Here is a 23,149-nt window from a genome sequence, read left to right as displayed (position 1 = left end):
CTCTCTCTCTCTCTCTCTCTCTCTCTATGTTCTTCCCGCTCTCTCCCTCTCTGCTCTCTCCGCTCACTCTCTCTCTGCTCTCGCCGTTCACTCTCTCTCTGCTCTCCCCGCTCACTCTCTCTCTGCTCTCCCCGCTCACTCTCTCTCTGCTCTCGCCGTTCACTCTCTCTCTGCTCTCGCCGTTCACTCTCTCTGCTCTCGCCGTTCACTCTCTCTCTGCTCTCCCCGTTCACTCTCTCTCTGCTCTCCCCGTTCACTCTCTCTCTGCTCTCCCCGTTCACTCTCTCTCTGCTCTCCCCGTTCACTCTCTCTCTGCTCTCCCCACTTACTCTCTCTCTGCTCTCCCCGTTCACTCTCTCTCTGCTCTCCCCACTCCCTCCCTCTGCTCTCCCCACTCCCTCCCTCCCTCTGCTCTCCCTCCGCTCTCCCTCCCTCTGCTCTCCTCACTCTCCCTCTGCTCTCCTCACTCTCTCTCTGCTCTCCTCACTCTCTCTCTGCTCTCCTCACTCTCTCTCTGCTCTCCTCACTGCTCTCCGCACTCCCTCTCTGCTCTCCGCACTCCCTCTCTGCTCTCCGCACTCCCTCTCTCTCCTCTTCTCTGCTCTCCTCACTCCCTCTCTGCTCTCCTCACTCCCTCTCTGCTCTCCTCCCTCTCTCTCTGCACTCCTCCCTCTCTCTCTGCTCTCCTCTCCTCCCTCTCTCCTCTCTCTCTCCTCACTCCCTCTCTCCTCTCCTCCCTTCCCTCTCTCCTCTCCTCCCTCTCTGCTCTCGCTTCTGCCTCCGCTCACTCACTCTCGCTCACTCACCGCGCCATTTTATCCGAGGTGAACCGGAAGTACATAGGGCTGGCGGGGGCGACTTCCGGTCGGGTTGCCACGGTGACGAGCGGGGAGCGGAAGTGCTGTCATGTTCCGGTTGCCATGGTGCGGGCGGGCTGCGGCCTCCTGAGGCAGGTCAGTAACTGCCGTGTGGGAGAGACTGACCTCAGTCACCGCTGTCACTGGACGTCGGACCGGCCGAGACCCACCGGGGTTTAACAGCGGTCAGCGCTGGCCATCCCGGGGGCCGACAGCTGTGGCAGCTCATCACCACGCTCCACTGTCCCCAGACCAGGCTGAGCTGTGCCGAGCTTCCCATCACTGTCCCCAGACCAGGCTGAGCTGTGCCGGGCTTCCCGTCACTGTCCCCAGACCAGGCTGAGCTGTGCCGGGCTTCCCGTCACTGTCCCCAGACCAGGCTGAGCTGTGCCGGGCTTCCCGTCACTGTCCCCAGACCAGGCTGAGCTGTGCCGGGCTTCCCATCACTGTCCCCAGACCAGGCTGAGCTGTGCCCGGCTTCCCGTCACTGTCCCCAGACCAGGCTGAGCTGTGCCAGGCTTCCCGTCACTGTCCCCAGACCAGGCTGAGCTGTGCCGGGCTTCCCGTCACTGTCCCCAGACCAGGCTGAGCTGTGCCAGGCTTCCCGTCACTGTCCCCAGACCAGGCTGAGCTGTGCCGGGCTTCCCATCACTGTCCCCAGACCAGGCTGAGCTGTGCCGGGCTTCCCATCACTGTCCCCAGACCAGGCTGAGCTGTGCCGGGCTTCCCATCACTGTCCCCAGACCAGGCTGAGCTGTGCCCGGCTTCCCGTCACTGTCCCCAGACCAGGCTGAGCTGTGCCAGGCTTCCCGTCACTGTCCCCAGACCAGGCTGAGCTGTGCCAGGTTTCCCTCCACACGGAAATCCCAGAGATAGATTGTTGGAGTGGAACGCGCGCTCTCTCTCCGCAGGGAAGCTTCCTGCCTACCTGATTCCAGAGAGTATTAGGGGCGCAGGTTGACAACAGCCAACTCTTGGGGACCCCAGACTGTGCGTTGGGGTAACTGCTGGAGTCTAACCAGCTATAACCGCCTAGTTTGCCATTGGTAGCACTGTCCGGAAAGCTTTCCCGCTGCTTGTCCAGCTGGGGCCATCCGACCCGTTAGGGCTTTGGCTTACAGGGTTAACAGGAGCTGAGTGGGATGGTTTCCTACCCTTCCAGGTCCTGTTGATGGGCCAGGCTGGCTGTGCTGTCATCAGCGGTGCCCTGGAGTACTCCCGCCTGGCTCAGGACCCGGACTACCAAGATCGCCACGGAGGATGGACTCGATTCCGACATTCCGTTGCCAAACATGTCACCTTGGAGCCAATTCAGTTCCAAGGAGACTCCACTCACCTTCCCCTTCCCCGGTGTGTACTCAGTCCCTAAAGCTTCAAAGACTTGGTGGAGACTTCTCTCCCTGCTTCTGAAACTTGTTGTACTTTTGGGAATGGACACTTTGATTATACAGGCTCTATCTGCTCATAACTGTAATGGTAGGCTCAAAACATGATAACAAGAAATAAAATTTCATTTTAATCAATGACTTTGTAGGTATTGTTAATTGACAAACATAGTTTGCTTGGGCGAATTTTTATTTTTTTTCATCCAATTTTTATAGTATGGCAACTTTATTGACAATGTCAGACTGTATGTTCGTGGAGGGAGTGGTGGAATGGGACTTGGTCGCTTTGGTGGTGAAGGAGGCAAAGGCGGAGATGTCTTTGTTGTAGCAAAAGCAGACATCACTTTGAAGAAACTGAAAGACAAGCATCCAGAGAAACGCTTTATGGGTGAAGTTGGTGCAAACAGCAGGTAAGGCTTTTTTTTGCCATTTACGGGTATTTGCCATTTGGTGGAGTTGATCAGATTGGGTCTTTTTCTAGTTCCTACTTTCTATGTATTTTAAGAAAATACATGAGCAAAATATCACAAAAATATCGCAGAAAAGTTACTGGTTTATTACCTAAATGAACTGGATCAAGAAGAAAACTCTCGTGGTGCAAGAACCACTAGGTTGTAGTGTTATAAGATGGATTTCTTCATAATACTAGAGCATCATTCAGAGAACTTAGCAGATGAATGCACTTGTGATTTTACTGTTGAAATGTAGATGGGAAATAAGTTCTCGATATCTTGTAACACTTTGTCATTTTGTTCTCCAGCATTCGATCACTGAAGGGAAAAAAGGGGAAGGATTGTGAAATTTATGCCCCAGTTGGTATTTCAGTCACGACTGACAAAGGGAAAGTAATAGGTGAGAATTCTGGTTTACTGTTAATATTGATTAGATTTACAGATTCATTTATTTTAACAACATTTATCTAGTGTGCTTCACATAAGATTATATTTTGATCGCTTCACAGGAATGGTGTCATACACCAAGCAAAAGAGGAGGAGAAGAGGGGGAGGGGTACATCTGATCGAAGTGAAAGGTTTTAGGTGGAATTTAAATACATCCAAGAGAGAATCAGAAGGAGGGATAGAGAGAAGGAGTTCCAGAGGATGGGGATGAGAGCAATGTAGCAAAGGTGAAGAAAAATTTGGTCAAGGACCACATGTGTGGAGAGACGGAGCGCTGAGGATCAAATTAAATGCTAATGTTGCGCACTGGTTCAGTGAGTTTCAGAGAGAAGTCAGGGAAGTTGAGGAGGACAGTGCTGGAAGTGAGGAAATATTGATAGGTGCTAAAGAGGATGGCTTCCATCCTTCTCTATATTGAGCTGCAAGAAATTGAGACTCATCCAGTCCTTGATATTCGACAGGCAGATGGACAACATAAGTGGAAATAAAAACCAGGGTGGAAGTGGAAAAGTTGATTTGGGCGTCATCTGCATACATATGGAAGTTAACTCCATGTTTGCAAATGGAAATAGATGGCTTTTAATTCATCTCTTTTAAGGGCAGAAAATATTCCCTTTGTTGAACATTAAGTAAAATAATTTGTTAACTACATCATAACAACAACAACTTGCATTTATATAGCACTCTTCACGCAGGGGAATATCTCGTTTAACAGTGGCAGAGCCCAACGCTGAGCCGGGGGTGGGTGGGGGGGTGGGTGGGAGGAGGTTACCCTAAGCATGGTCGAATATGGGATTTGTAGACAAGTGAGAGGATCTATAAATCGATTCATTCTGTTTTAGAAAGCCAGTGGAACCTGGCAAGGACTGGTATGATTGGGGTAAAGACTAGTGTGGGTGAGATTCAGGTGGTGGAGTTCTGAATCAGTTGTAGTTTCTGGGTAGGGGAGCTGGGAGACTGGCGAAGAGGGCATTGGAGTCGATGAGGCAGGAGGTAACGACGATGTGGCAATTTGACGGAGGTGGAAGAAAGAGATCTTGGTTAGAGACCGGACATGAGGGAGGAAGGATAGCTGGATACAATTATTATAATAATATAATGATTCTTGAATTTGATATAGTCTCTTATCATGTCATCAAGACATTTCCAAATGCTTCACAGGATTGATAGTAAAGGGTAATGACAGTGTATTTATAAATGTACTTTGTTTATATTTGCCTATGTACGCTTTTCTTTTCCAGGGCACCTAAACAAAGTGGACGATCGGATACGTCTCACTGCTGGTGGTCATGGCGGCTCTTTTACGACTAATTTTCTGCCTTCTAAGGGTCAGGCTAAGATAGTAAGGTTGGATCTGAAACTTATAGCAGATGTGGGATTGGTTGGGTAAGTAACAACTTTACATCCTAATTTTATAAACCCAATATTTCCATACATTTAAAGAAACCAAAAGCTTAGTTGTGTAAACCGTTCTCTGATGGCTGCTAATTCATTTTTATAGCACATTGACAGCTTTGTTGAATTCTTTGTAGAAATTTAAACATTGGTGTTTCTTTGCTTCCGTTTTGGTTCAAAGCTAAAAATCCCAGGTGCTTATTTTCTTTCAAGCAAAGTAATTGAATGTTTATGAACTAATACTTCACAACAGAGCTTCAGATGAAGAACTGTCTTTGATGTATTTGATCTTATCTTTCCAGAACTACCACCCTACTCTCATCTCATTACAGCATCAAGTTATTTCTTAAATGAGTCCAGTGCTCTGATCTCTGTTCCAAATCAATTTTTTTTTAAAATTGTAGTCAGTTAATCTAAGGGTGTAGATACATTTAAAAAAAATCTAGGGGAGTGGTTTACATTAACAGTGGCCTCACCATGCTATAATAAGTAACCCTTGCATTTGATATAGAGCTTTTCATGTCAGGATGATGTCTCAGTGCTTCACAAGATATACTGTGCAGTGTAGTGTTATTTTTAGTTCTGTATTATTAATATTATTAGTAACCGTGAATTTTGTAGATGAAACTGGCAGCGAATTTGTGCACATTGGTGTCTCACAAAATAACCATGAAGTGAATGACCAATTTAATCTGGGGGATTATAGGCCAGGACACCAGGAGAAACTCCTTTTTCTTTCGAATAGTGCAATTGGTTCTTTAGCATCCATTTAAACAAGCAAACAGGATTTTAATTCATCTGAAGGACGAGTTCTTGAACAATGCGGGTGTCAGTCTAGACTATATTAGGTCAAGGTCTCACTGTGGGCCTGGAACCTTGAAACCAAAATCTAAATCTGTGGTGCTAATAATAATAAAATAATCCTTGCATTTGATATAGTGCTTTTCATGTCTTCTAGATGTCTCAAAGCGCTTCACAGAACATGCTGTAAAGTGAATTATTTGGGCAAAACGCAGCAGCCAATTGTGCACAGCAGTGCTCCACAAACAGTCGTGGATTGAAATAATCAATTTATTATTTATTTTTTGAGGGATTATTATCAGTCATGTGGAGTAAAGAAACTTGCCCAAGGTTTCATCCTGCCTGGAATTGAACCCAGGTCTCTCGCTTGTAAGTGCTCTAACCACAAAGGTACAGGACTCCATATTCCTACTAACTGAGCCAGGTTCTTATCCTAGAGTATGGTTCCTTCTTATTTTTTTTTGCAAAGGAACCACTACAGTTATTCACGTGTTGAGCTAGGTTGCCACTTTCACTGTTTCTGATGTTGAAAGTTGATACCAGCCAAGTGCTGTGTGCCACTCTGAAAATAAACAGAGTTCACTGTGTTCAACTAGTTGACAGTGTGTCTCCTAACATTTCTCTGATGCTGGCAGCTTTGTCTTCAGTTTGCTTTGTCGGTCTTAACACCTCACCGAAATTGATAAAACATTGAAAATAATTCCCTTTTTTGTGAATTTTAAGTTTTTATTTTGCTTATAGTATTTTTCTTTCACACCACAGCTCAATTGGCATCTTTTTCAGCCTTAGTGTGGAATTTTCTCCATAATTTTTCACTGGGGATCAGCCAAGGTGATGAAATTGTTGTATGGTGAATTACAAGTCCATATCCTACTGTTACAGTTGAACCCTGTTATAATGTGGTGGTTTCCGTCCATGAAACTGGCCCTATGTTATAATGACGTGCCCTATAAAATGTCGTCCCTGATGCTCTCTCCTGCCTGCACTATGCAGAAGAAACTTGTTGATGTTGCTTCCTGTGCCTGAGCACAATATGCAGAAAGCACGCTGATGCTGTTTTTTGCATGACCCATGTACACAGTCACAGGAAGTTGGACAGTCATTGACAGAAGACGGAGGTGTACTGCTCTTCTGGTATACCATGGGTTCACAGTGCAACCAAGCTAAAATATTATAGCAATTTAATGGGATATAACAGCATTGTAACAGAGTCCGACAGTACTTTATAGTTTGGTATAACGTGAAAAACTCGTCCAAGCGTTCGTGACCTCCTGCCTCGACTTCTCAAATGCCCTCGCCAGTCTCCCCAGCTCCACCATCCACAAAATCCAACTGATGTAAAACTCCGACGCCCGCATACTCACCTGTACTAAACTCTGTACCCCCAACACACCAATTCTAGCCAGGTTCACTGGATCCCCATCGCAAAACAGATCGATTTCAAGATACTCACACTTGGTTTCAAATCCCTTCATGTCCTGTCACCTCCCTACCTCTCCGACCTGCTTATTCCCCAACCCGCTGCCTCCGGACTGGTTCTGCCCTCCTGCATGTCCCTTGTGCCCTCTGTTCGATCATCGGTGGCTGCGCTTTCAGCCACTAAGCCCCAAAACTCTGGAACACTCTTACTCCATCCCTTCGCAATGCGCCTTCCTTCCCTACCTTCAGGTCGCGAGTGAAGACCTTTTTGATCGTGCTTACGGTCACCATCCCCTCCCTCTTGTAAGATCCAGAACCCTTCAGGAGAAATAAACAATGTTTGAAAACTGCGCCTTCGGTCATCTCCCCTTTGCTCGCTGTTGTGCTCCACTGCTGTCAAGCGCTACCTTGTGTGAGGAGCGCTATATAAATGCAAATTCTTGTTGGTGGTTCAGTATGTTGTGTTAACACAGAATTTGGCTGTGAAATAAGTTACTGTTATATCTCTTTAAAATTCACTAAATTAGTTTGGTAGTACTCAAGAAATCATTCTAATTTGGATAAATTTGTCAATGAATTGGTCCATGGATAATGTCCAAACTTATCTAAAATGTGCGCACATGGAATAGAATGATGGAAGCTGTGAAATTAAATATAAAATACGAGTAACTGTTTACATAGTTCCTTGGAGCAAGTGAGGTGTTTCTGATTTGTATAGAATTGGTCACTGAATCACTTAATTGAGTACAATCTTGAAAAAGGCAAAAGATCTTGAAATGGCTCCAGGAAATGTGATTAAATGTTTCTTCTGGGACACATTGTGACATTATCAGTACAATAACTCAGATATTGTAACTGCTACAATACCAGTACATTACAGCATCCTAACATGCTTCAGATACCCATGGCTTTAAAGAGCCGCTAGTTAACAATCTGACACAGAATAATACACAATACAATACAAAATTATATTTGTATAACGCCTTCCACGTCACGAGGACGTCCCAAGATCCTGGAGTCAGGGAATTGGACCCGAGCTGGGGGTCAGGATCGGGGAGGATGGAAGGTAGGAGGGTGGCCGAAGGCTTGGTCGAAAAGGAGGGTTTTGAGATGTGCCTTGAAGGAGGCAAGGGAGTGAGCGAGGTGAAGGGAATGTGGGATGGAGTTCTATAGGGTGGGGGAAGAAAGGCAGAAGGCCTGAACGCTGATGGTGAAGTGGTGCTGGATGGGGGACATGGAGCAGGCCACAGCCTGCTGAGCGGAGGGAGTGGACGGGTTGGTACGGGGTCAGCAGGTTGCAGAGGTAGGAAGGTGCAAGGCCGTGGAGGGCCTTGAAGGTGAGGATGAGGATTTTGAACTGTAGCTTCTGAGGAATGGGTAGGTAGCCAGTGGAGCCGGGCGAGGGTGGGTGTGATGGGGTAACGGAGCCCGGTGCGGGAGATGACGCGAGCTGCAGAATTCTGGATGATCTGCAGCTTGTGGAGGGAAGACTTGGTAAGGCCGACAAGCAGGGAGTTGGTGTAGTCGAGCTTAGATGTGATAACGCCTGGATGAGGATTTCGACAGCATAAGGGCGGAGCCGAGCGATGTTGCAGTGGAGGGGGAAGGCAGAGGGTCATGGTATGGATATGGGGTAGAAAGGACTGTTGAGGGTCAAACAAGACCCCAAGGTTCCGGACTGGCTCAGTGAGGTGGAGTGTACATCCACGGATGGTGATGCTGTCAGTCCCTGAGGTGCGGAGGTGCTGACGGGAGCCAATCAGGAGAGCCTCGGTCTTGTTGACTTTCTACTGAAGAAAGTAGCTCTCATCCAGGACTTGATGTCTGGTAGACATTCAGTCAGGACAGCAGTGGTCCTGGAGTCGAAGGTGGAGGCAGAGATAGAGTTGGGTGTCATCCACATACATGTGGAACTTCACCCCATGTCTGTGGATGATGTCACCAAGAGGGAGCGTATAGATGTTGAAGAGGAGGGGACCAAGGACAGAGACCTGAGAAATGCCGCACAAGACGTTGCGGGGTCTAGAGGAGAAACCGTTCGTGTTGATGAAGTGGAGGTGGTGTGAAAGGTACTATACATTACATTAGAATATATAGCACAGAAATAAGCCATTCAGCCTAAATGGTCTACGCCGGTGTTCATGCTCCACATGAGTCTCCTCCTGCCCTTCCTCAACTAAGCCTTCAAGCATAATCTTCTATTCCTTTCTCCCTCATATAATTATCTCGCTTTCCCTTAAATACATCTAATAGGTTCTGAACCACTCAAGGACAGAACCATGAAGGTTGAGGTGAGAGGGGAGGCGGTGGAGGATGATAGAGTCATCGAATATGGCTCTATATGGCACTTTAATAGTGTTTTTGTAAATAAAAGAGTTCCAGTGATAATTGGTACAGATGTAATATACCAATAAGTTTACATGTGATGACTAAATTCTGCTTATACAATGCTGTATTCCTGTGAGATGCTAAGCAAATAAGTACTACTTTATTTCATCACTACTGTTCATTGTATTTATCTATTGTGAAACATACTGTTATCATAAGGTATTAAATGTACGTGAGTGAGCAAGCGAGCGAGCGAGTAGTTAACTTTTATCTCACTACATTATTGTACTACAACTACAGTAGGTTTAAGTCCATCTAAATATGTATAAATTCACAGTAAAAAAAAACAATTTAAGACAGACTGGTTAATGGCTCATCCAAAGGATGGCACTGCTGACAGTGCCTCAGTGCTGCACTGGAGTGTCAGCGTAGACCACAAACTCTGGATAAGCTATAGACAACTCTTGACCTGACTCAGAGGTGGGAATACTCTGAACTCAAGTCCTAACGGGCCTTGGACCCACAATCTTCTGAGCCAGAGATGAGAATGCCAGCACTGAGCCGTGATGATAGAATTGCATCTTCAGTACTAGTATATTTTTCTATCTCTTATAATGTTAAATGCTTTGTGATAACACTTTTCTTATTAATTACAGTTTTCCAAATGCTGGGAAATCGACTTTATTGAGCCAGCTTTCACACGCTAAACCCAAAATTGCTGATTACCCATGTAAGTGTAACAATGAAAAACCTCTTTTTAAAACATTTTCATTTTCCAAATACTATATAAAAAGGAATGTTCAAAATGGGTAGAGAGGCTGAGTGAGTTCTGAGACTAATAGCCACTAATTGTATAAAACAATGTACCCCAAAAAAGTATATTATAATATAAACACTGTATTTATACATATATATAGTCAGCAGAGAAATCCTGCATTCCTCAATGATTTCAATCCTAATTTCCTCAAAGATTACATTTGTGTTCATGCGTACTTAGCCTATAGTAAAAGAATCGCAAATGTACAAACACACCATGGGATGATTCGTTAGGCTCACAATTGCAGTACAAGCAAACTTTTGGGAGTTACTGTTTGTTTTTTGGTGATACCAACACAAAGATATTTCAGCCTACTATTCCATAGATGTTCTTTACCTGAGATCCCCCCTACAACCCCTTATTAATTCTTTGAGGAGCGTCACTTCACACCAAAGTATTTCTTTTAATAAATAAAAAATTCTTGTTAAATTCTGCAAAACAAAAGTACAGTATTTTGAATTTGTCAGATTTTTTTGTTGTAATTATGTAATGGAAATGTTCGTATTATAAAAATTTTAAGGGAGATGTAAAAGGGCAGGTGAAAGAGTCCTATCAATGCATGTGACCTGCTCCGCCTTTCCCCACCTCTGCAACATTGCCCACCTCCACCTCTGCCTCTCACCACAGGTCGCTGAGACCCTGATACACGCTTTCATCACATCCCGGCTTGACTACGCCAACTGCCTACTCACTGGACTTCCCAACTCTTCCCTCCACAAGCTGCAGATTGTTTAGAAATCTGCAGCTTGTGTTCTCTCCCACACCTGGTTCTGTGAACTGATCATCTCCATCCTTGCCTGGTTTCACTAGCTCCCCATCAGTCAGAGAATCAAGTTCAAAACCCTTGTTCTCACCTTCAAAGCCCTCCATGATCTTGCTCCCCTCTACCTCTGTGACTTCTAACCCCATATCAGCCTGTCCGCTCCCTCTGCTCAGTGGACACCGGCCTGCTCCATCATTGACGGCCGGGCATTCAGCATCTCTGCTCCCACACTCTGGAACTCTATCATGCAATGCCTCCGCCTCACCCCCTCTCTTACCTCCTTCAAGTCCTGTCTGAAGACCTTCCTCTTTGACTGTACCTTCAGCCACACTCCCATCCCTACTCCCTCTGCCCTTCACCTCTCCTGATTCCAGCTCCCAGCTCGGGTCCAAAACCCCTTATGGTCCAGCGCCCTGGGAAATCTTTCTGACATGGAGGATGTTGTACAAGTGTAATTTGTTGTTGTCGATGTTGTGGTTCATATTATTAGCTGAGATTCTAATGCCCATTTTAATTTTCCAAAGACATAGAATTTGGTTGCTACTTATGTAGTTTTTCTTGGTTAGTTCTGTTTCACTATCGAAATGTTTGTTTGTATTCACAGTCACAACTGTCAGGCCAGAAATTGGAAAAATAATGTATGGCGATTACAAACAGGTAAGCCTCTTCTTCACTGTAATAGTTTAACAGTGGTTGAGTTAGGCCCTGTACTCTGTGCAGCTGAGTCTAAATAAAAGCAGGTGATGAACCTGGCTTACAAATATGGCAGTGATTATTTTAACTGGGGGTCAAGGGAATTTTGGATCTCGGATTTCATCTTTTCAAAGTCATTTTATCTAAATTGGCATCTACTAAAGAATATCTGAAAGTCTGCTCCCGGGTCCAAAACAGCAACTTCACAAAATGGGATTCCAAGGTGGCCACCCGCAACATTTTCAGCAAGCTTTCAACGTTGTCATTCTTCAGAAGGCAAGGGAGGGAGATACAGTATAGGGCAATCCGCTTTATGTTGACGCATTGGGGCAGGGAATTTTGTCCAATTTATCCAGGATCCGGTTCTCACCTTTTCTCTTCCCACTGTCTCCTCTGCTAAACGTCTCTTCTCTCCCATTGCCGTTGGAGGGGAAGGGGACCAATTAGAGGCGGCTCCAGGAGGTGTCAATCACCTTGGAGCCGCCGCTCATTGGTCACCTCCCCGTCCACCGGATGCAATCACTGCCCCGCCCAGAGCCACTTGTGAAGTTGCTGTCAATCCCAATGTGACTCCTCCCATGTCCATCCTGGAGCTGCTCCTGACACAGAAGGCTTGACTGAGTACATTCAGCAGCGACCATCGTGGCATTTTGCCCGGATAAACTGGGTTTCCGCAGAATTAACCAGCATATTTAATACGGGTAAGAATACAAATGAATCAGTGCCGGGTGATTTGTCCAATTTACCCGGTGACCGGCGTCCAGCTAAAGCGCATTCCACTGTATTTCAAAACACACTCTAACCTTGTTCCTTGACAAAGGAACAGAATGATTTAGGAATAACATACTTTTGACCACGACAGCAAGTTCTGTTGAGATCAAGACTTGTGGACAGACAGTTTTATGATAAAAAAGGGCAGTGTTCTAGTTAAGGTTAAAAAACTTCATTAGTTGGAAAAAGTGCACAAATATGATCATTTCTCATCACTGGCTTATTTAGTTTTAAGTTTTGCTCATATAGTTTGTGCATGACAAGGAAGCACCAAGTGTATTTTTAAAGAGAACATTTGAAACAATTGAGTTTTCAATTTTTTTTCCCGGAATGAAAATGTACTTAATCCCTCTCATGTTGAAGAGGTGTTTACATCAAGGGAATCTTTTGGAAACGCTCGCTCAGACTCAGTCTATTGGAATGACTCCAAACAAAACTAAAACATTGAACCAAAGGATTTCATTTGATATAAAAGAATTGAACACAAAAAGATCAAAATAGGTGAAGGTCACTTCACCATGTGCAGTGTTTCAACATATTTTTTAACTCATTAGAGACTAGTTCTATGCAATCTTGTTCCTGTAAATTGAAATGTGCATGTTTTTAGCAAATGGCTTGAGTAATTTTACACTGCAAGAGGATGAACATTGTAATTTTATCGACTGTGTCTCTTCAGACCAATAGTTAAATGTTTAATTAAGATAAGGGTGCATATTAATTGTTAGTTTTGACAATGTATTGTCATAATATGATTTTAAGTAAATTTTAAAAAAATAACTTAAATTTCATTCTCAGCCTTGTTTAACTCAAAAGAAGGTACATTGGAACTGAAGATAACTGTCAGCCTGGCTCATTTGCCCTCTCACTTCTGAGTCCCACATAGGGAATTGAACTCACACAGTCTAGACTGACACTCCACTACAGTGCTTGGGTGTGTTGCATTGTTGGAGATGCAACAGATGCAATGTTTCATTTTTCAAATGAGACATTAAACCTAGATCCTGACTATCAGTTCAGGTGGACATTAAATAACCCATGGCACCTCAAAAAGAGAAGTGAGTATCTCCCAGTGTCCTGGCCAACAATCCAAATAAAGCTGGTCATTCATTTCATGGCTGTTTGGGGGACATTGCTGTGCACAAATGGGTTCAACATTCGCCTACAAATACAGTGTCACTACACTTCACAGTGATCCTGTGAGGGGCTTTGAGATTTCTCCTGCTGTGAAAGGCACTTATATGAAATGCAAAGATTATTATTAAAACTGGAGTCCCTTGAAGTCACACAGCATCTTGAGGTCAGTCAATTGATATTTGTATTAGTTGGGGTTTGTTTTATGGTTGCAGGTGTCAGTTGCTGATCTACCTGGTTTGATTGAAGGTGCTCACTTAAATAAAGGAATGGGTCACAAATTTCTAAAGCATGTAGAGCGAACCAAGCAACTTCTTTTTGTGGTAAGTAACAAAATACGATAAGAGTTGATTATTCACAATAATTGGGACCAGCGCAATTGTGGATAAGGAAACAGTGCAGATATTTAGTCGTCATGCAAAATACAAAGGACTACAGCTCTCACCAAAAATATGTTTTTGCGATTGCATGACTATTATGTGAACCCGTTTAATCCCAAAGATGCTACCTGTAATTATCTGCAATCTTCATTGTGCATCAGAAAACTGCAGTGTTTAAAGTCTCTTTGTTTGCTCCACGTCCCCCAACCCACCCGCCCCTCCATTGGCGGGAGAGCCTTCAGCCACTCTGCCCCCAACCTCTGGAATTCCATCCCCCAATCACTCCGCTTCACCCCCTCCTTAGCCTCCTTCAAGTCCCGCCTCAAAACTCTCCTCTTCGATCATGCCGTTGGTCACCTCCCTTGCCCTTCCCTCCCTTCTCCCCGCTGACCCCAGCTCGGGTCTGAAATACTGTCCAGCGCCTTGGGACATCCTCCCGACGTGAAAGGCGCTATACAAATGTAATCTTGTTGTTGTTTGATTTGTTGATCGATCCTTTAGAACGTTAAAATATGGTTCTGCAAACATTGCTATATGAAAAAAATTTCAATTGCAAGGTTTTTGCAGAAATTATAGCTAATTATGTTTTATATATATGAGCCTGTGGTATATTGTCTGTTGGGGAAAATAAGTGCTGTATGAGTGCAGCACTTTGAAGATAAACTGCTGTAATTTGCTTGAATACATAGTACTTTATCTTTCACTTCTGCAATTTCAATAGGGTAAAACAAACTTGTTCAAAAATGGAGCAAGTAATGCATTGTGTCTGCTTCAAAATCACATTAATTGAATTGTTTATCTGATATTTCTTGAAGCTGAGCAATCTAAAAGGTGAATAGTTAGTTGGCCAGTGTAGCTTTTGGATATGATGATCGGTTTTCAGCTTTATTTTGATCTTATACTGGTGCCACTGCACGTGAAAGAAAATTAACATTTATCAAACAGATCACAAATGATATTACATCAGGACATCAGTGTTCCAGTGGTGAAATAACACTAAACGCATGCATTCTAAAAAGGTAAATTCTATCACCTGGTAGATGACAGTAGTGATTCAAAAAGAAACTGAATCTCATACTCAGCCGCAAACTTACTCCCCCTCCGAAATGGCTGGTGATTGTAATGTAAAATAAAGGTGATTTGTGGGGTTGGGGAGGATTCTGGAGCCAATCACAGGGATGAAAATTCCCGATTTCCCAAATAGTCAGTCTGCCCCTACTTAAACTTTACATAGAAATTCAAAAATAATTCAGATAATAGAAATTCATTTATCTCGTGCCCTTCACACAAGGTAGTATGTCAAATCAAGAAAGTACTAATCCCTCTACTGATAGAAGGAATGTTGTATCAATTCCAACAACAACAACTTCCATTTATATAGCGATCCTCACGCAAGGTACCATTCCAGAGCACTTGGACTTCCAGTAGTCGAAGCAAGGTATAAAATGTTCAGCTCTGAAGATATTTTAAAAGAGCCCTCCTGTGTCCAAATGCTAATCTCCATCTAGCGGCAGAAAATAAGTAATGCAGGATTATCATTTAATCAGATCTTTATAAAATACTAGTTGTACCCGTTGCAGCTTCGCTTGCACCAAAGAATCCAATATGGAATGTACATTAACTCCCAGACAGAATTTTATGTTTATACTCATCCGGGAGGACTCCTTTTGGGAGGACTCAGTAGGAAGACTCGGTGCTTTAAAGATATAATTTTGTTGTTGCTGCCGCGGCTTAGCTTTGTCTGTGTTCTTTATTTTGTTGTCGCCGCTTGGCTACCTCCGTGCTATGTGACGCACAATGCCACAGCGTCATCTGGTGTGGCCACCGTGTGTAACTGCAATGTGGGTACATACGTAGGTGCTCTGTGACGCACAATGTCACAGTGCCGCCTTTGACTCAGCGGCCACCAGGTGTAACTGCAGCGGAAAACACAAAACTGAAAATAACTAATGAACAATAAGAGGTACCCGCAAACAAATATGCCCATGTCACTCCCAGATGCAAGACCTTTCAGATGAGGTATGAATCTTGTCTCTACGTCAATCGGTTATTGAGATCTTTCTTGAAGTGCAGACAGACATTGTTGTTTTATTAGTATATAGAAGAAGATAGATACAGGAAGATAGATAGAAGGTCAGCAAGTTGGTAATCAGAAGGCATAGTTTAAGATAATTTCCCCTCTAAAAAAACAAGAGATAGGTTATGAGAAATTAAATAGAGTGTCTGTACAGATTCCACAATAGATTTTAAAAGGAAACTAACCAAATATTTGAACAAAAATGTGAAAAGAAAAGGCAGGATAGTGGGACCAAATGGATACAAAGTAGCCTGGTGTCCTATGCTGAACATTTTTTATATTGTATTAGAAAAGTATTCATAGTTTTGACAAATTTACAAAGAGTAGCATCGTAAAAACCTTTTACGATGACTTGTTCTCCCTAAAAGCATTTGTTTTATTAAATAAAAATGTTCCCAAACAATGAAATATCTTATTTGTAAACTCATTATTCTGGACATTGGTATCTTAGCATGGAACAATACATTGCCCCTTATGTGCTGCTATGTAGTTTGTTAAAGTTGAAAAGCTTTGTCAGTTGGATGTGACGGTACTCTGGGAGGGAGAGATAAACAAGGTCTTCCTGCCGCTGTGCTGGCTCTTAAGTGACATTTTTGGCAATGGAATATTCGTATCGAGTCAATCCTCTGTGACATGATCGGTAGTCCAGTTCCTAAGCCAAGCATGAACCAAGGCACTGCTGATGACTGAACAGCTAGTCTGGCTTGATTGCAGGACTTTGAGCAGCAAGCATTCAACCCGCGTGGCTCCTTGCAAGCCAATGCCCTAACACGTAAGATGGTCCCATCTGGACAAGCCTGCCAGTGTTCTGAATGGCAAGCTTGACCAGATGGGGTCCCCAAGTCTTGGCTCTTACCAACCTGTGCCCAATACTCTCTGAAGTTTAGTAAGCAGGATGCGTTCCTCCAGGGAGAGAGTGTGCATTTCAAGCAGAGACATTTCAATGTGGAAATATATATATATATATATGTGTGTGGAACTCTGTTCGATTTAGATATTCTTAAGGTTGTGTGTTTCAGACACCTGACTGACGAACACAAATAATGAGAAATTTCTCAAAGCAAGTGAACTTTGCAACTAAAATGCTGATTACTATGTGTAATTCACTTTGATGCAGTTCCTATTTGGTTGATTATTTTTAGGTGGATGCGGCTGGATTCCAGCTTTCAAGCAAATTACCTTACAGAAGTGCCTTTGAAGCTGTGCAGTTGTTAACAAAGGTAAGCCAAACTTCTGATCCTAGGTAGCCTTCCTTAAATTCCTTAAGAACAAAATAAATCCAATAAATGTGAAAGGACAGTATGGTTAGAAGTACTGCAGATGCTGGAAATCTGAAATAAAAACAGAAGTCGCTGGGAACACTCAGCAGGTCAGGCAGCATCTATGGAGAGATCAAAGTGAGTAACATTTCAGGTTGATGACCTGTTTCAGTTTCAGGTCAGAAAGGATATTTCAACAACAACTTGGATTTATATAGCGCCCTCCACACCTGATGGCGTCTCAGAGTGTTTTACAGTAACGGATCCCGGCGCTGAGTCAGGGGGAGGGGGAGGAAGGTGACCAAAGACACAGTTGAAGAGAAAGGTCTTCAGCAGAGACCTGAAAGTAGGAAGAGAGGAAGCGAGACGAAGGGAGTGAAGGGATTCCAGCGCCTCGGGGCATAGTGGCTGAAGGCACGGCCGCCGAGGGTGGAGCGGAGGACTCGGGGAACGAGGAAGAGGCCAGACCCAGAGGAACAAAAGCAATGGGTACTGTTTTGAGGAGAGAGGTCAGAGAGCTAGGGGGGTGCAGAGGAGTAGAGGGATTTGATGATCTTGAAGTTGATCCTCTCTGGGACAGGCAGCCGGTGCAGTCTGGCAAGGACTGGGGTGATCGGGGAGCGGAGTTTGGTGAGGGTGAGAATGCGGGCGGCAGAGTTTTGAATGATCTGGATTTTATGGATGTTAGTGGATGGGAGACCTGCGAGGAGGGCGTTAGAATAGTCCAGCCGAGATGTGACAAAGGCATGAACTAGGATTTTAGCGGCTTTTGGAGAGAAATATTGGTGGAGACGGGTGATGCGTCGGAGGTGGAAGAAGGCGGTGCTGGTGAGGGACCGGATGTGGGGGAGGAAGGATAATTGGAGCTCGAACCTGCGCCTAGGTTGCGTATGGGTTTAGAGAGTTTTAGGAGGTCGGGTAGGTGGAGGAGGTGAGAACCGTGAGATTTTAGACGTTGACGAGAGCCAAAGAATATGGCTTCTGTCTTGTCAACGTTCAGCTGAAGGAAATTTGTGCTCATCCAGCCCCTGAGATCTGACAGGCAGGCTGACAGAACATCAGGGGACTGGGGGTCGCAAAGAGAGGTGGACAAATAGAGTTGGGCGTCGTCCGCGTACATGTGGAAATGTACCCCATGTCTGCGATGACATCCCCGAGAGGGAGCATATAGATCAGAAAGAGGATGGATCCTTGGGGTACCCCACAGGTGACCGGGTAAGAGCGGGAGGAGAAGCCGTTTGTGCAGATGTACTGCTGGCGGTTTGTGAGGTAGGACTCGAACCAGGCGAGTGCGGTCCCACTGAGGTGGATGACGGAGGAAAGGCGGTGGAGGAGGATAGCGTGATCGACATCTGTCGAACGCCGCGGAGAGGTCCAGGAGGACAAAGAGGCAGAGGGAGCCCTGGTCACAGATAGAGAGGATGTCGTTTGTGACTTTCACAAGCGCAGTCTCTGTACTGTGGGCGGAAACCAGACTGGAGGGGTTCGAAGAGGGAGTGGGAGGAGAAGTGTGTGTGAAGTTGATTGGCAACAACGCGTTCTAGGACTTTTGCGAGGAAGGGCAGGTTGGTGAAAGGATAGAAAGGATATTTCAATAGCAAAGGGTGGCAATAAGGATTTCAAAGATCATGCTCTAGCAAAAGTCCATATGAAAAATATAATCACATGGTTTTGGGTACATTTCAGTAAAGAATTCTGCTACATTTGTCATTAATCATGAAGATTTTAGTCACACAAATGCTTGAAATATATGCTGCAGAAAATCTGCTTTTTGCTTCTAAGAGGCTTTATGGAGAAGGGGGGTGGGGGCACTGATCCAGGTTAAAATCTATACTGTTAAAAATCTATTGCTTTTCAACAAATCTACAACTTTTTTCGTGAACATCTGCTTTATCTTCTCCAGGTATGGGGAAGTGCCCTCAGCTTGGCACTTTCCACAGAAGTCACAATTTCTCCTCTTTGGAGGCAAACATCTATGGCCTGCCATTGGCTGTTCCAGTTTAATGTGTTCAGACTTTCAACTTAGATTGTAGTATAAATCAGTGGCATAGCTACGAATGGAAATTTGGGTGGGCACCAACTTATGGTGGAGGGTCACCAACTAAATTTCCATTCCTACTTACACCCTTTAGCTCCGTGGAGTCCTGTAGCTCAGTGGTTAGAGCACTTACTTTGCAAACGAGAGACCTGAGTTCAATTCCAGGCAGAGGGCGAAACCTTGGGCAAGTTTCCTTACTCCACACAGAGCCTAATAATAATCCCTCCAAAAAAAAACAATAATAAATTGGTCATTTTCAATCCATGACTGTTTGTGGGACACTGCTGTGCGCAATTGGCTGCCGCATTCGCCCTCAAATATAGTCAATTTACTTTACAGTATATTCTGTGAAGCGCTTTGGGACGTCTAGAAGACGTGAAAAGCGCAATATCAAATGCAAGGATTATTTATTTATTACTGACAATGGTGCTTTACTTTTGTATTTAGGAGCTGGAACTATATAAAGAAGAGCTTTTATCAAAACCCGCACTGCTAGCTGTAAACAAGATGGATTTACAGAACACTGAAGAAAAGTTGAACGAGCTGATAAATCAGTTACAGGCGCCTCAAGGTAATTAGAGCATCAAATGCAACAAAACACTATTTTAGTTTCCATTAAGATGAGTGTTTAATCATTCAATCTGCAAACTGAACAATCTATAATCATCAATGATCTTGATCATCAAAAATATAAAAAGTGCCCTTTTCCATTTTAGTCAATGCTATATCCAGAAGCAATATGCACAGCAACCAACCGAGTATGCCCAGTAACTTCAGAAGTGCTTCAACTGATTTTTAAAACAACTTTAAAGGTAGCTGCCGCTTATTGAGTACTCAATCTCTTTTACAACTGAATAGCTACTCTTGCTAATCTCCCTGATTCCACAAGGCCCAGTTCATCCAACCCTGCCGCCTGCACCAAACTCCGCACTGCTATCATCCCAATCCTTGCCAGGCTCCACTGGCTCCCCATCTCCGTAAATATCAACCTCAAGATCCTCAGCTTCACACACAAGGCCCTTCCCACCCTAGCACCTCCCTGCCTTCACTGACCTGCTCGTAGCTTAGTCAACTGCCTGGCCCATTCGCTCAGCTAGCACAGGCCTGCTCTGCTGCATGTCCCTCCACCCCTCTGCACGTGCCTAAAGCCACTGTGCCTCTAAACTCTGGAATTTGTTGTCTCAGTCCCTCCATCTCACCCTCTCTTTGTTCACCTTTAAATTCCAACCTCTTCAAATACGCCTATGGTCATCTCCCCCTTCCTCCCTTGCTCATCATCCAACCTCACCGCTCTGAGATGCTGTCCTGCATGAAGGGCGCTATATAAATACAAATTGTTGACGAATGTGCAAAGAATTGTTTGCCACAATGGAGTTACTGATGGGATATTCTAACATGATTTCTTAATTAGGAATTCTGGTACTCCATGACGGATCCCCAACTGAGGTTTTTAAGAAATCTATTAAATATACAGTGCCGCAAAATTGACTCAGTAATTACAAGCTAACGTGACTCGCGTAAAACTTGTTTTTTGTCATCAACTTTGCGATCATCCTGTTCAAAGGAATCAATGTATTAACTCAGTGCGTTCGGAAAGTTTTTCTAATAGCTCAGTTAAAATATTGAACCAGTCATCTAAATTGGAAAAGCTTCCTATGGATTTTTAGCAAACTTGATGAGGCACTTAATCTCTCTGGGTTCTTGGTTCTTCTCAATATTTAACAAATTGCATTGATTTATGTGCCCAAGACTTCCTCAGTTTCCTCAGTAAATTAGACTGGATTGGTTTTAAATCAAATTGGGCACATACAATACAAGTCTCCACAGAGGTTAGTTGATTGTAAGGATATTAGATAAAATAATAATAATAATCCTTGCATTTGATATAGCACCTTATCACGTATTCAAGATGTCTCAAAGCGCTTCACAGGATATATTGCAAACTGAATTGACTGTATATTTTGTGGGCGAAACACGGCAGCCAATTTGTGCGCAGCAGTGTCCCACAAATGTCACTCCCTTATATAAAGAAAATATATACATATTATGCGATATATATATAGAATATATAGAAAATATATGGAGAAAAGGGGCTATGGGATTGAAAGATTTTCCATAATCTAGGAAAATGACATGACAGACCGAATTACCTATCCCTTTCCTACAAATATTTTTTGTAGAACTGATAAAATAAACAGTTGTACAAAAAATATTTGGTTAATTAATGGTTAATTGTTTTTGAAAATGAAATTCAGATGAAATTTTTTTAAAACTTTTGGCTTTCATCCAAAACACAGTTATCAGGTATCATTTAAAAAAAATTGTCTTTAAAGATGTACAGTGATTAAAGATAGCATTTCAAATGATATGTTGGAAACCTGGTATTTCAAAGGTCAGTATATAATACCAGATTTCCAACATATCTTGTTGGAAAGATATGGTTTAAGACCTTTGTTTAATAGGTCTTAACAAAGATCTGTTAAACCAAGTTATTACTAAATTGTATTGGAACATCTCAGAATTTGAAAATTTAAATTCCGATTGGAATTGTTAACAAGTGAAGAAATGAAATATTTTTCTCAAATCTACTTCTTTTATTCTGACATTTATTTTTGAACAGATTTCCTTCACTTACTGCCAGAAGATATGGTTCCTACAAATGTGGTCCAGTTTAAACAAATAATCCCAATTTCTGCATCGACTGGACATGGAATTGAAGAACTGAAAAACTGCATTCGAAAATCACTGGATGAGCAAGCTGACTTAGACAATGAACTATATCATTTTGAGAAATTACAGAATTTACGTTCAGGCACTTTGAAGCATATTTAGAAGTTGAAGTCAAATTCACCTTTAAGGGTTAAAGGAGGAACTTCCATTTTTATTAAAGATCAGGCAAAGCTTAGTTAAAACCCCAGAATATTTTGTACCATATTTCAGCAATCATTAATTTAATACATATCTGATGTTTATATCAACAGTGTAATAAACTTAACTTCAATGCCCAAAACATGTCTGTGTTTTGTAATTGCTCGAGCCAGTAACTAAGTGCATTATTTTATTAGAACACCTTTGTACCTAAATCTGTATGAATTAATGTTTTGGTGGATAGGGCTGTGGGTTACTTTTGCTGTCTGTCTATTTCATTTCTGTACGTCTCGTGGAAATCGCCTTTTTTCTCCCAAAAGTAGCGTTTTTTCATGCTTTGGGTTTTGTATTTGTTTATAGATACATTTTCAAACAATGAGCTGCAAAATTAGTGCGCTGTCATAGTAGAAATATTTTGAAGCTGTTACCTCTGGTCCTTGAGTTCTCACATTTAACACTCATTGAATTAATATTTGGCTACCATGAAATTTCAAACAGTTGCTTCCATAATATTACTCCAACAGTAATATTAATAATCTTTGCCTTTGATATAGAGCCTTACTACATCGTGAAACATTTCAAATCGCTTCACAAGATTTATTGTAAAATTTGCCTGGGTTTGTAGGTAAAAGTGGCAGCCAGTTTGCACCCAACGATGTCCCACAAACAACACAGTACAAATTTACGTTTGTACTGTATAGTGCCTTTCACGTTGGGAGGCACTTCACAGTTGACACCCGAATTGAGGGAAGAGGGCAAAGATACTGAAGATAAAGAAGTAGGTCTTGAGACAGATCTTGAACGAGGTGAGTGAGGGAGCAGAGTCGGGATGGAGTTCCAGAGAGCCGAGGCAGATAGAGTGGAAGCCACTTAAGCCGGTCACATCGGGGCCAGTCGTTTTGTCCGTCTTAAACTGTGTCCGAGGCCAAACGGAGTTTCCTTCCCTCTTCCCGCCCAGTAGAGGAGCGGCAATGGCACCTCCTCCCTGGCATTGCCGTTCCCATTGCACGGAAGGGGACCAGTTAGCGCCGGCTCTCAGGTGATCGACAGGCCAAAGCTACTTGTGAATGGATGGGCTCCACCCATTCACAAGTGGCTCCAACTGTCAATCAATTGCAATTTGACTCCTCCCATTTACCTCCCTTGTTTCTACAAGCCCACCCCCCCCTCACTGATTGACAGCCCTGAGCCATTTGTGAATGGCTGGAGTCCACTGTCAATCAATCACAATTTGACTCCTCCCATCTCCAACCCGGAGCCGCTCGAGA

The 23,149-nt window shown here is 43.6% G+C and overlaps 1 protein-coding gene across 1 annotated transcript; it reads left to right on the top strand.

Moving 5' to 3' along the window:
• Positions 1-871: 871 nt before the first annotated feature.
• gtpbp10 (GTP-binding protein 10 (putative)) lies at positions 872-22,023 on the top strand. The gene is made up of 10 exons (XM_007898164.2): positions 872-953; positions 2,459-2,652; positions 3,003-3,094; positions 4,383-4,527; positions 9,741-9,814; positions 11,269-11,321; positions 13,475-13,582; positions 16,859-16,936; positions 19,461-19,584; positions 21,634-22,023. The coding sequence occupies exons 1-10, from the start codon at positions 921-923 to the stop codon at positions 21,843-21,845; spliced, it is 1,113 nt and encodes a 370-aa protein (XP_007896355.1). The 5' UTR covers positions 872-920; the 3' UTR covers positions 21,846-22,023.
• The last annotated feature ends 1,126 nt before the right edge of the window (positions 22,024-23,149 follow it).

This window comes from Callorhinchus milii, unplaced genomic scaffold (assembly GCF_018977255.1).
Source record: "Callorhinchus milii isolate IMCB2004 unplaced genomic scaffold, IMCB_Cmil_1.0 Scaffold2, whole genome shotgun sequence".
NCBI classification, from domain to species: domain Eukaryota; kingdom Metazoa; phylum Chordata; class Chondrichthyes; order Chimaeriformes; family Callorhinchidae; genus Callorhinchus; species Callorhinchus milii.
The sequence above is the reverse complement of the archived record's forward strand: the minus strand, read 5'-3'. Positions and strand labels throughout refer to the sequence as shown.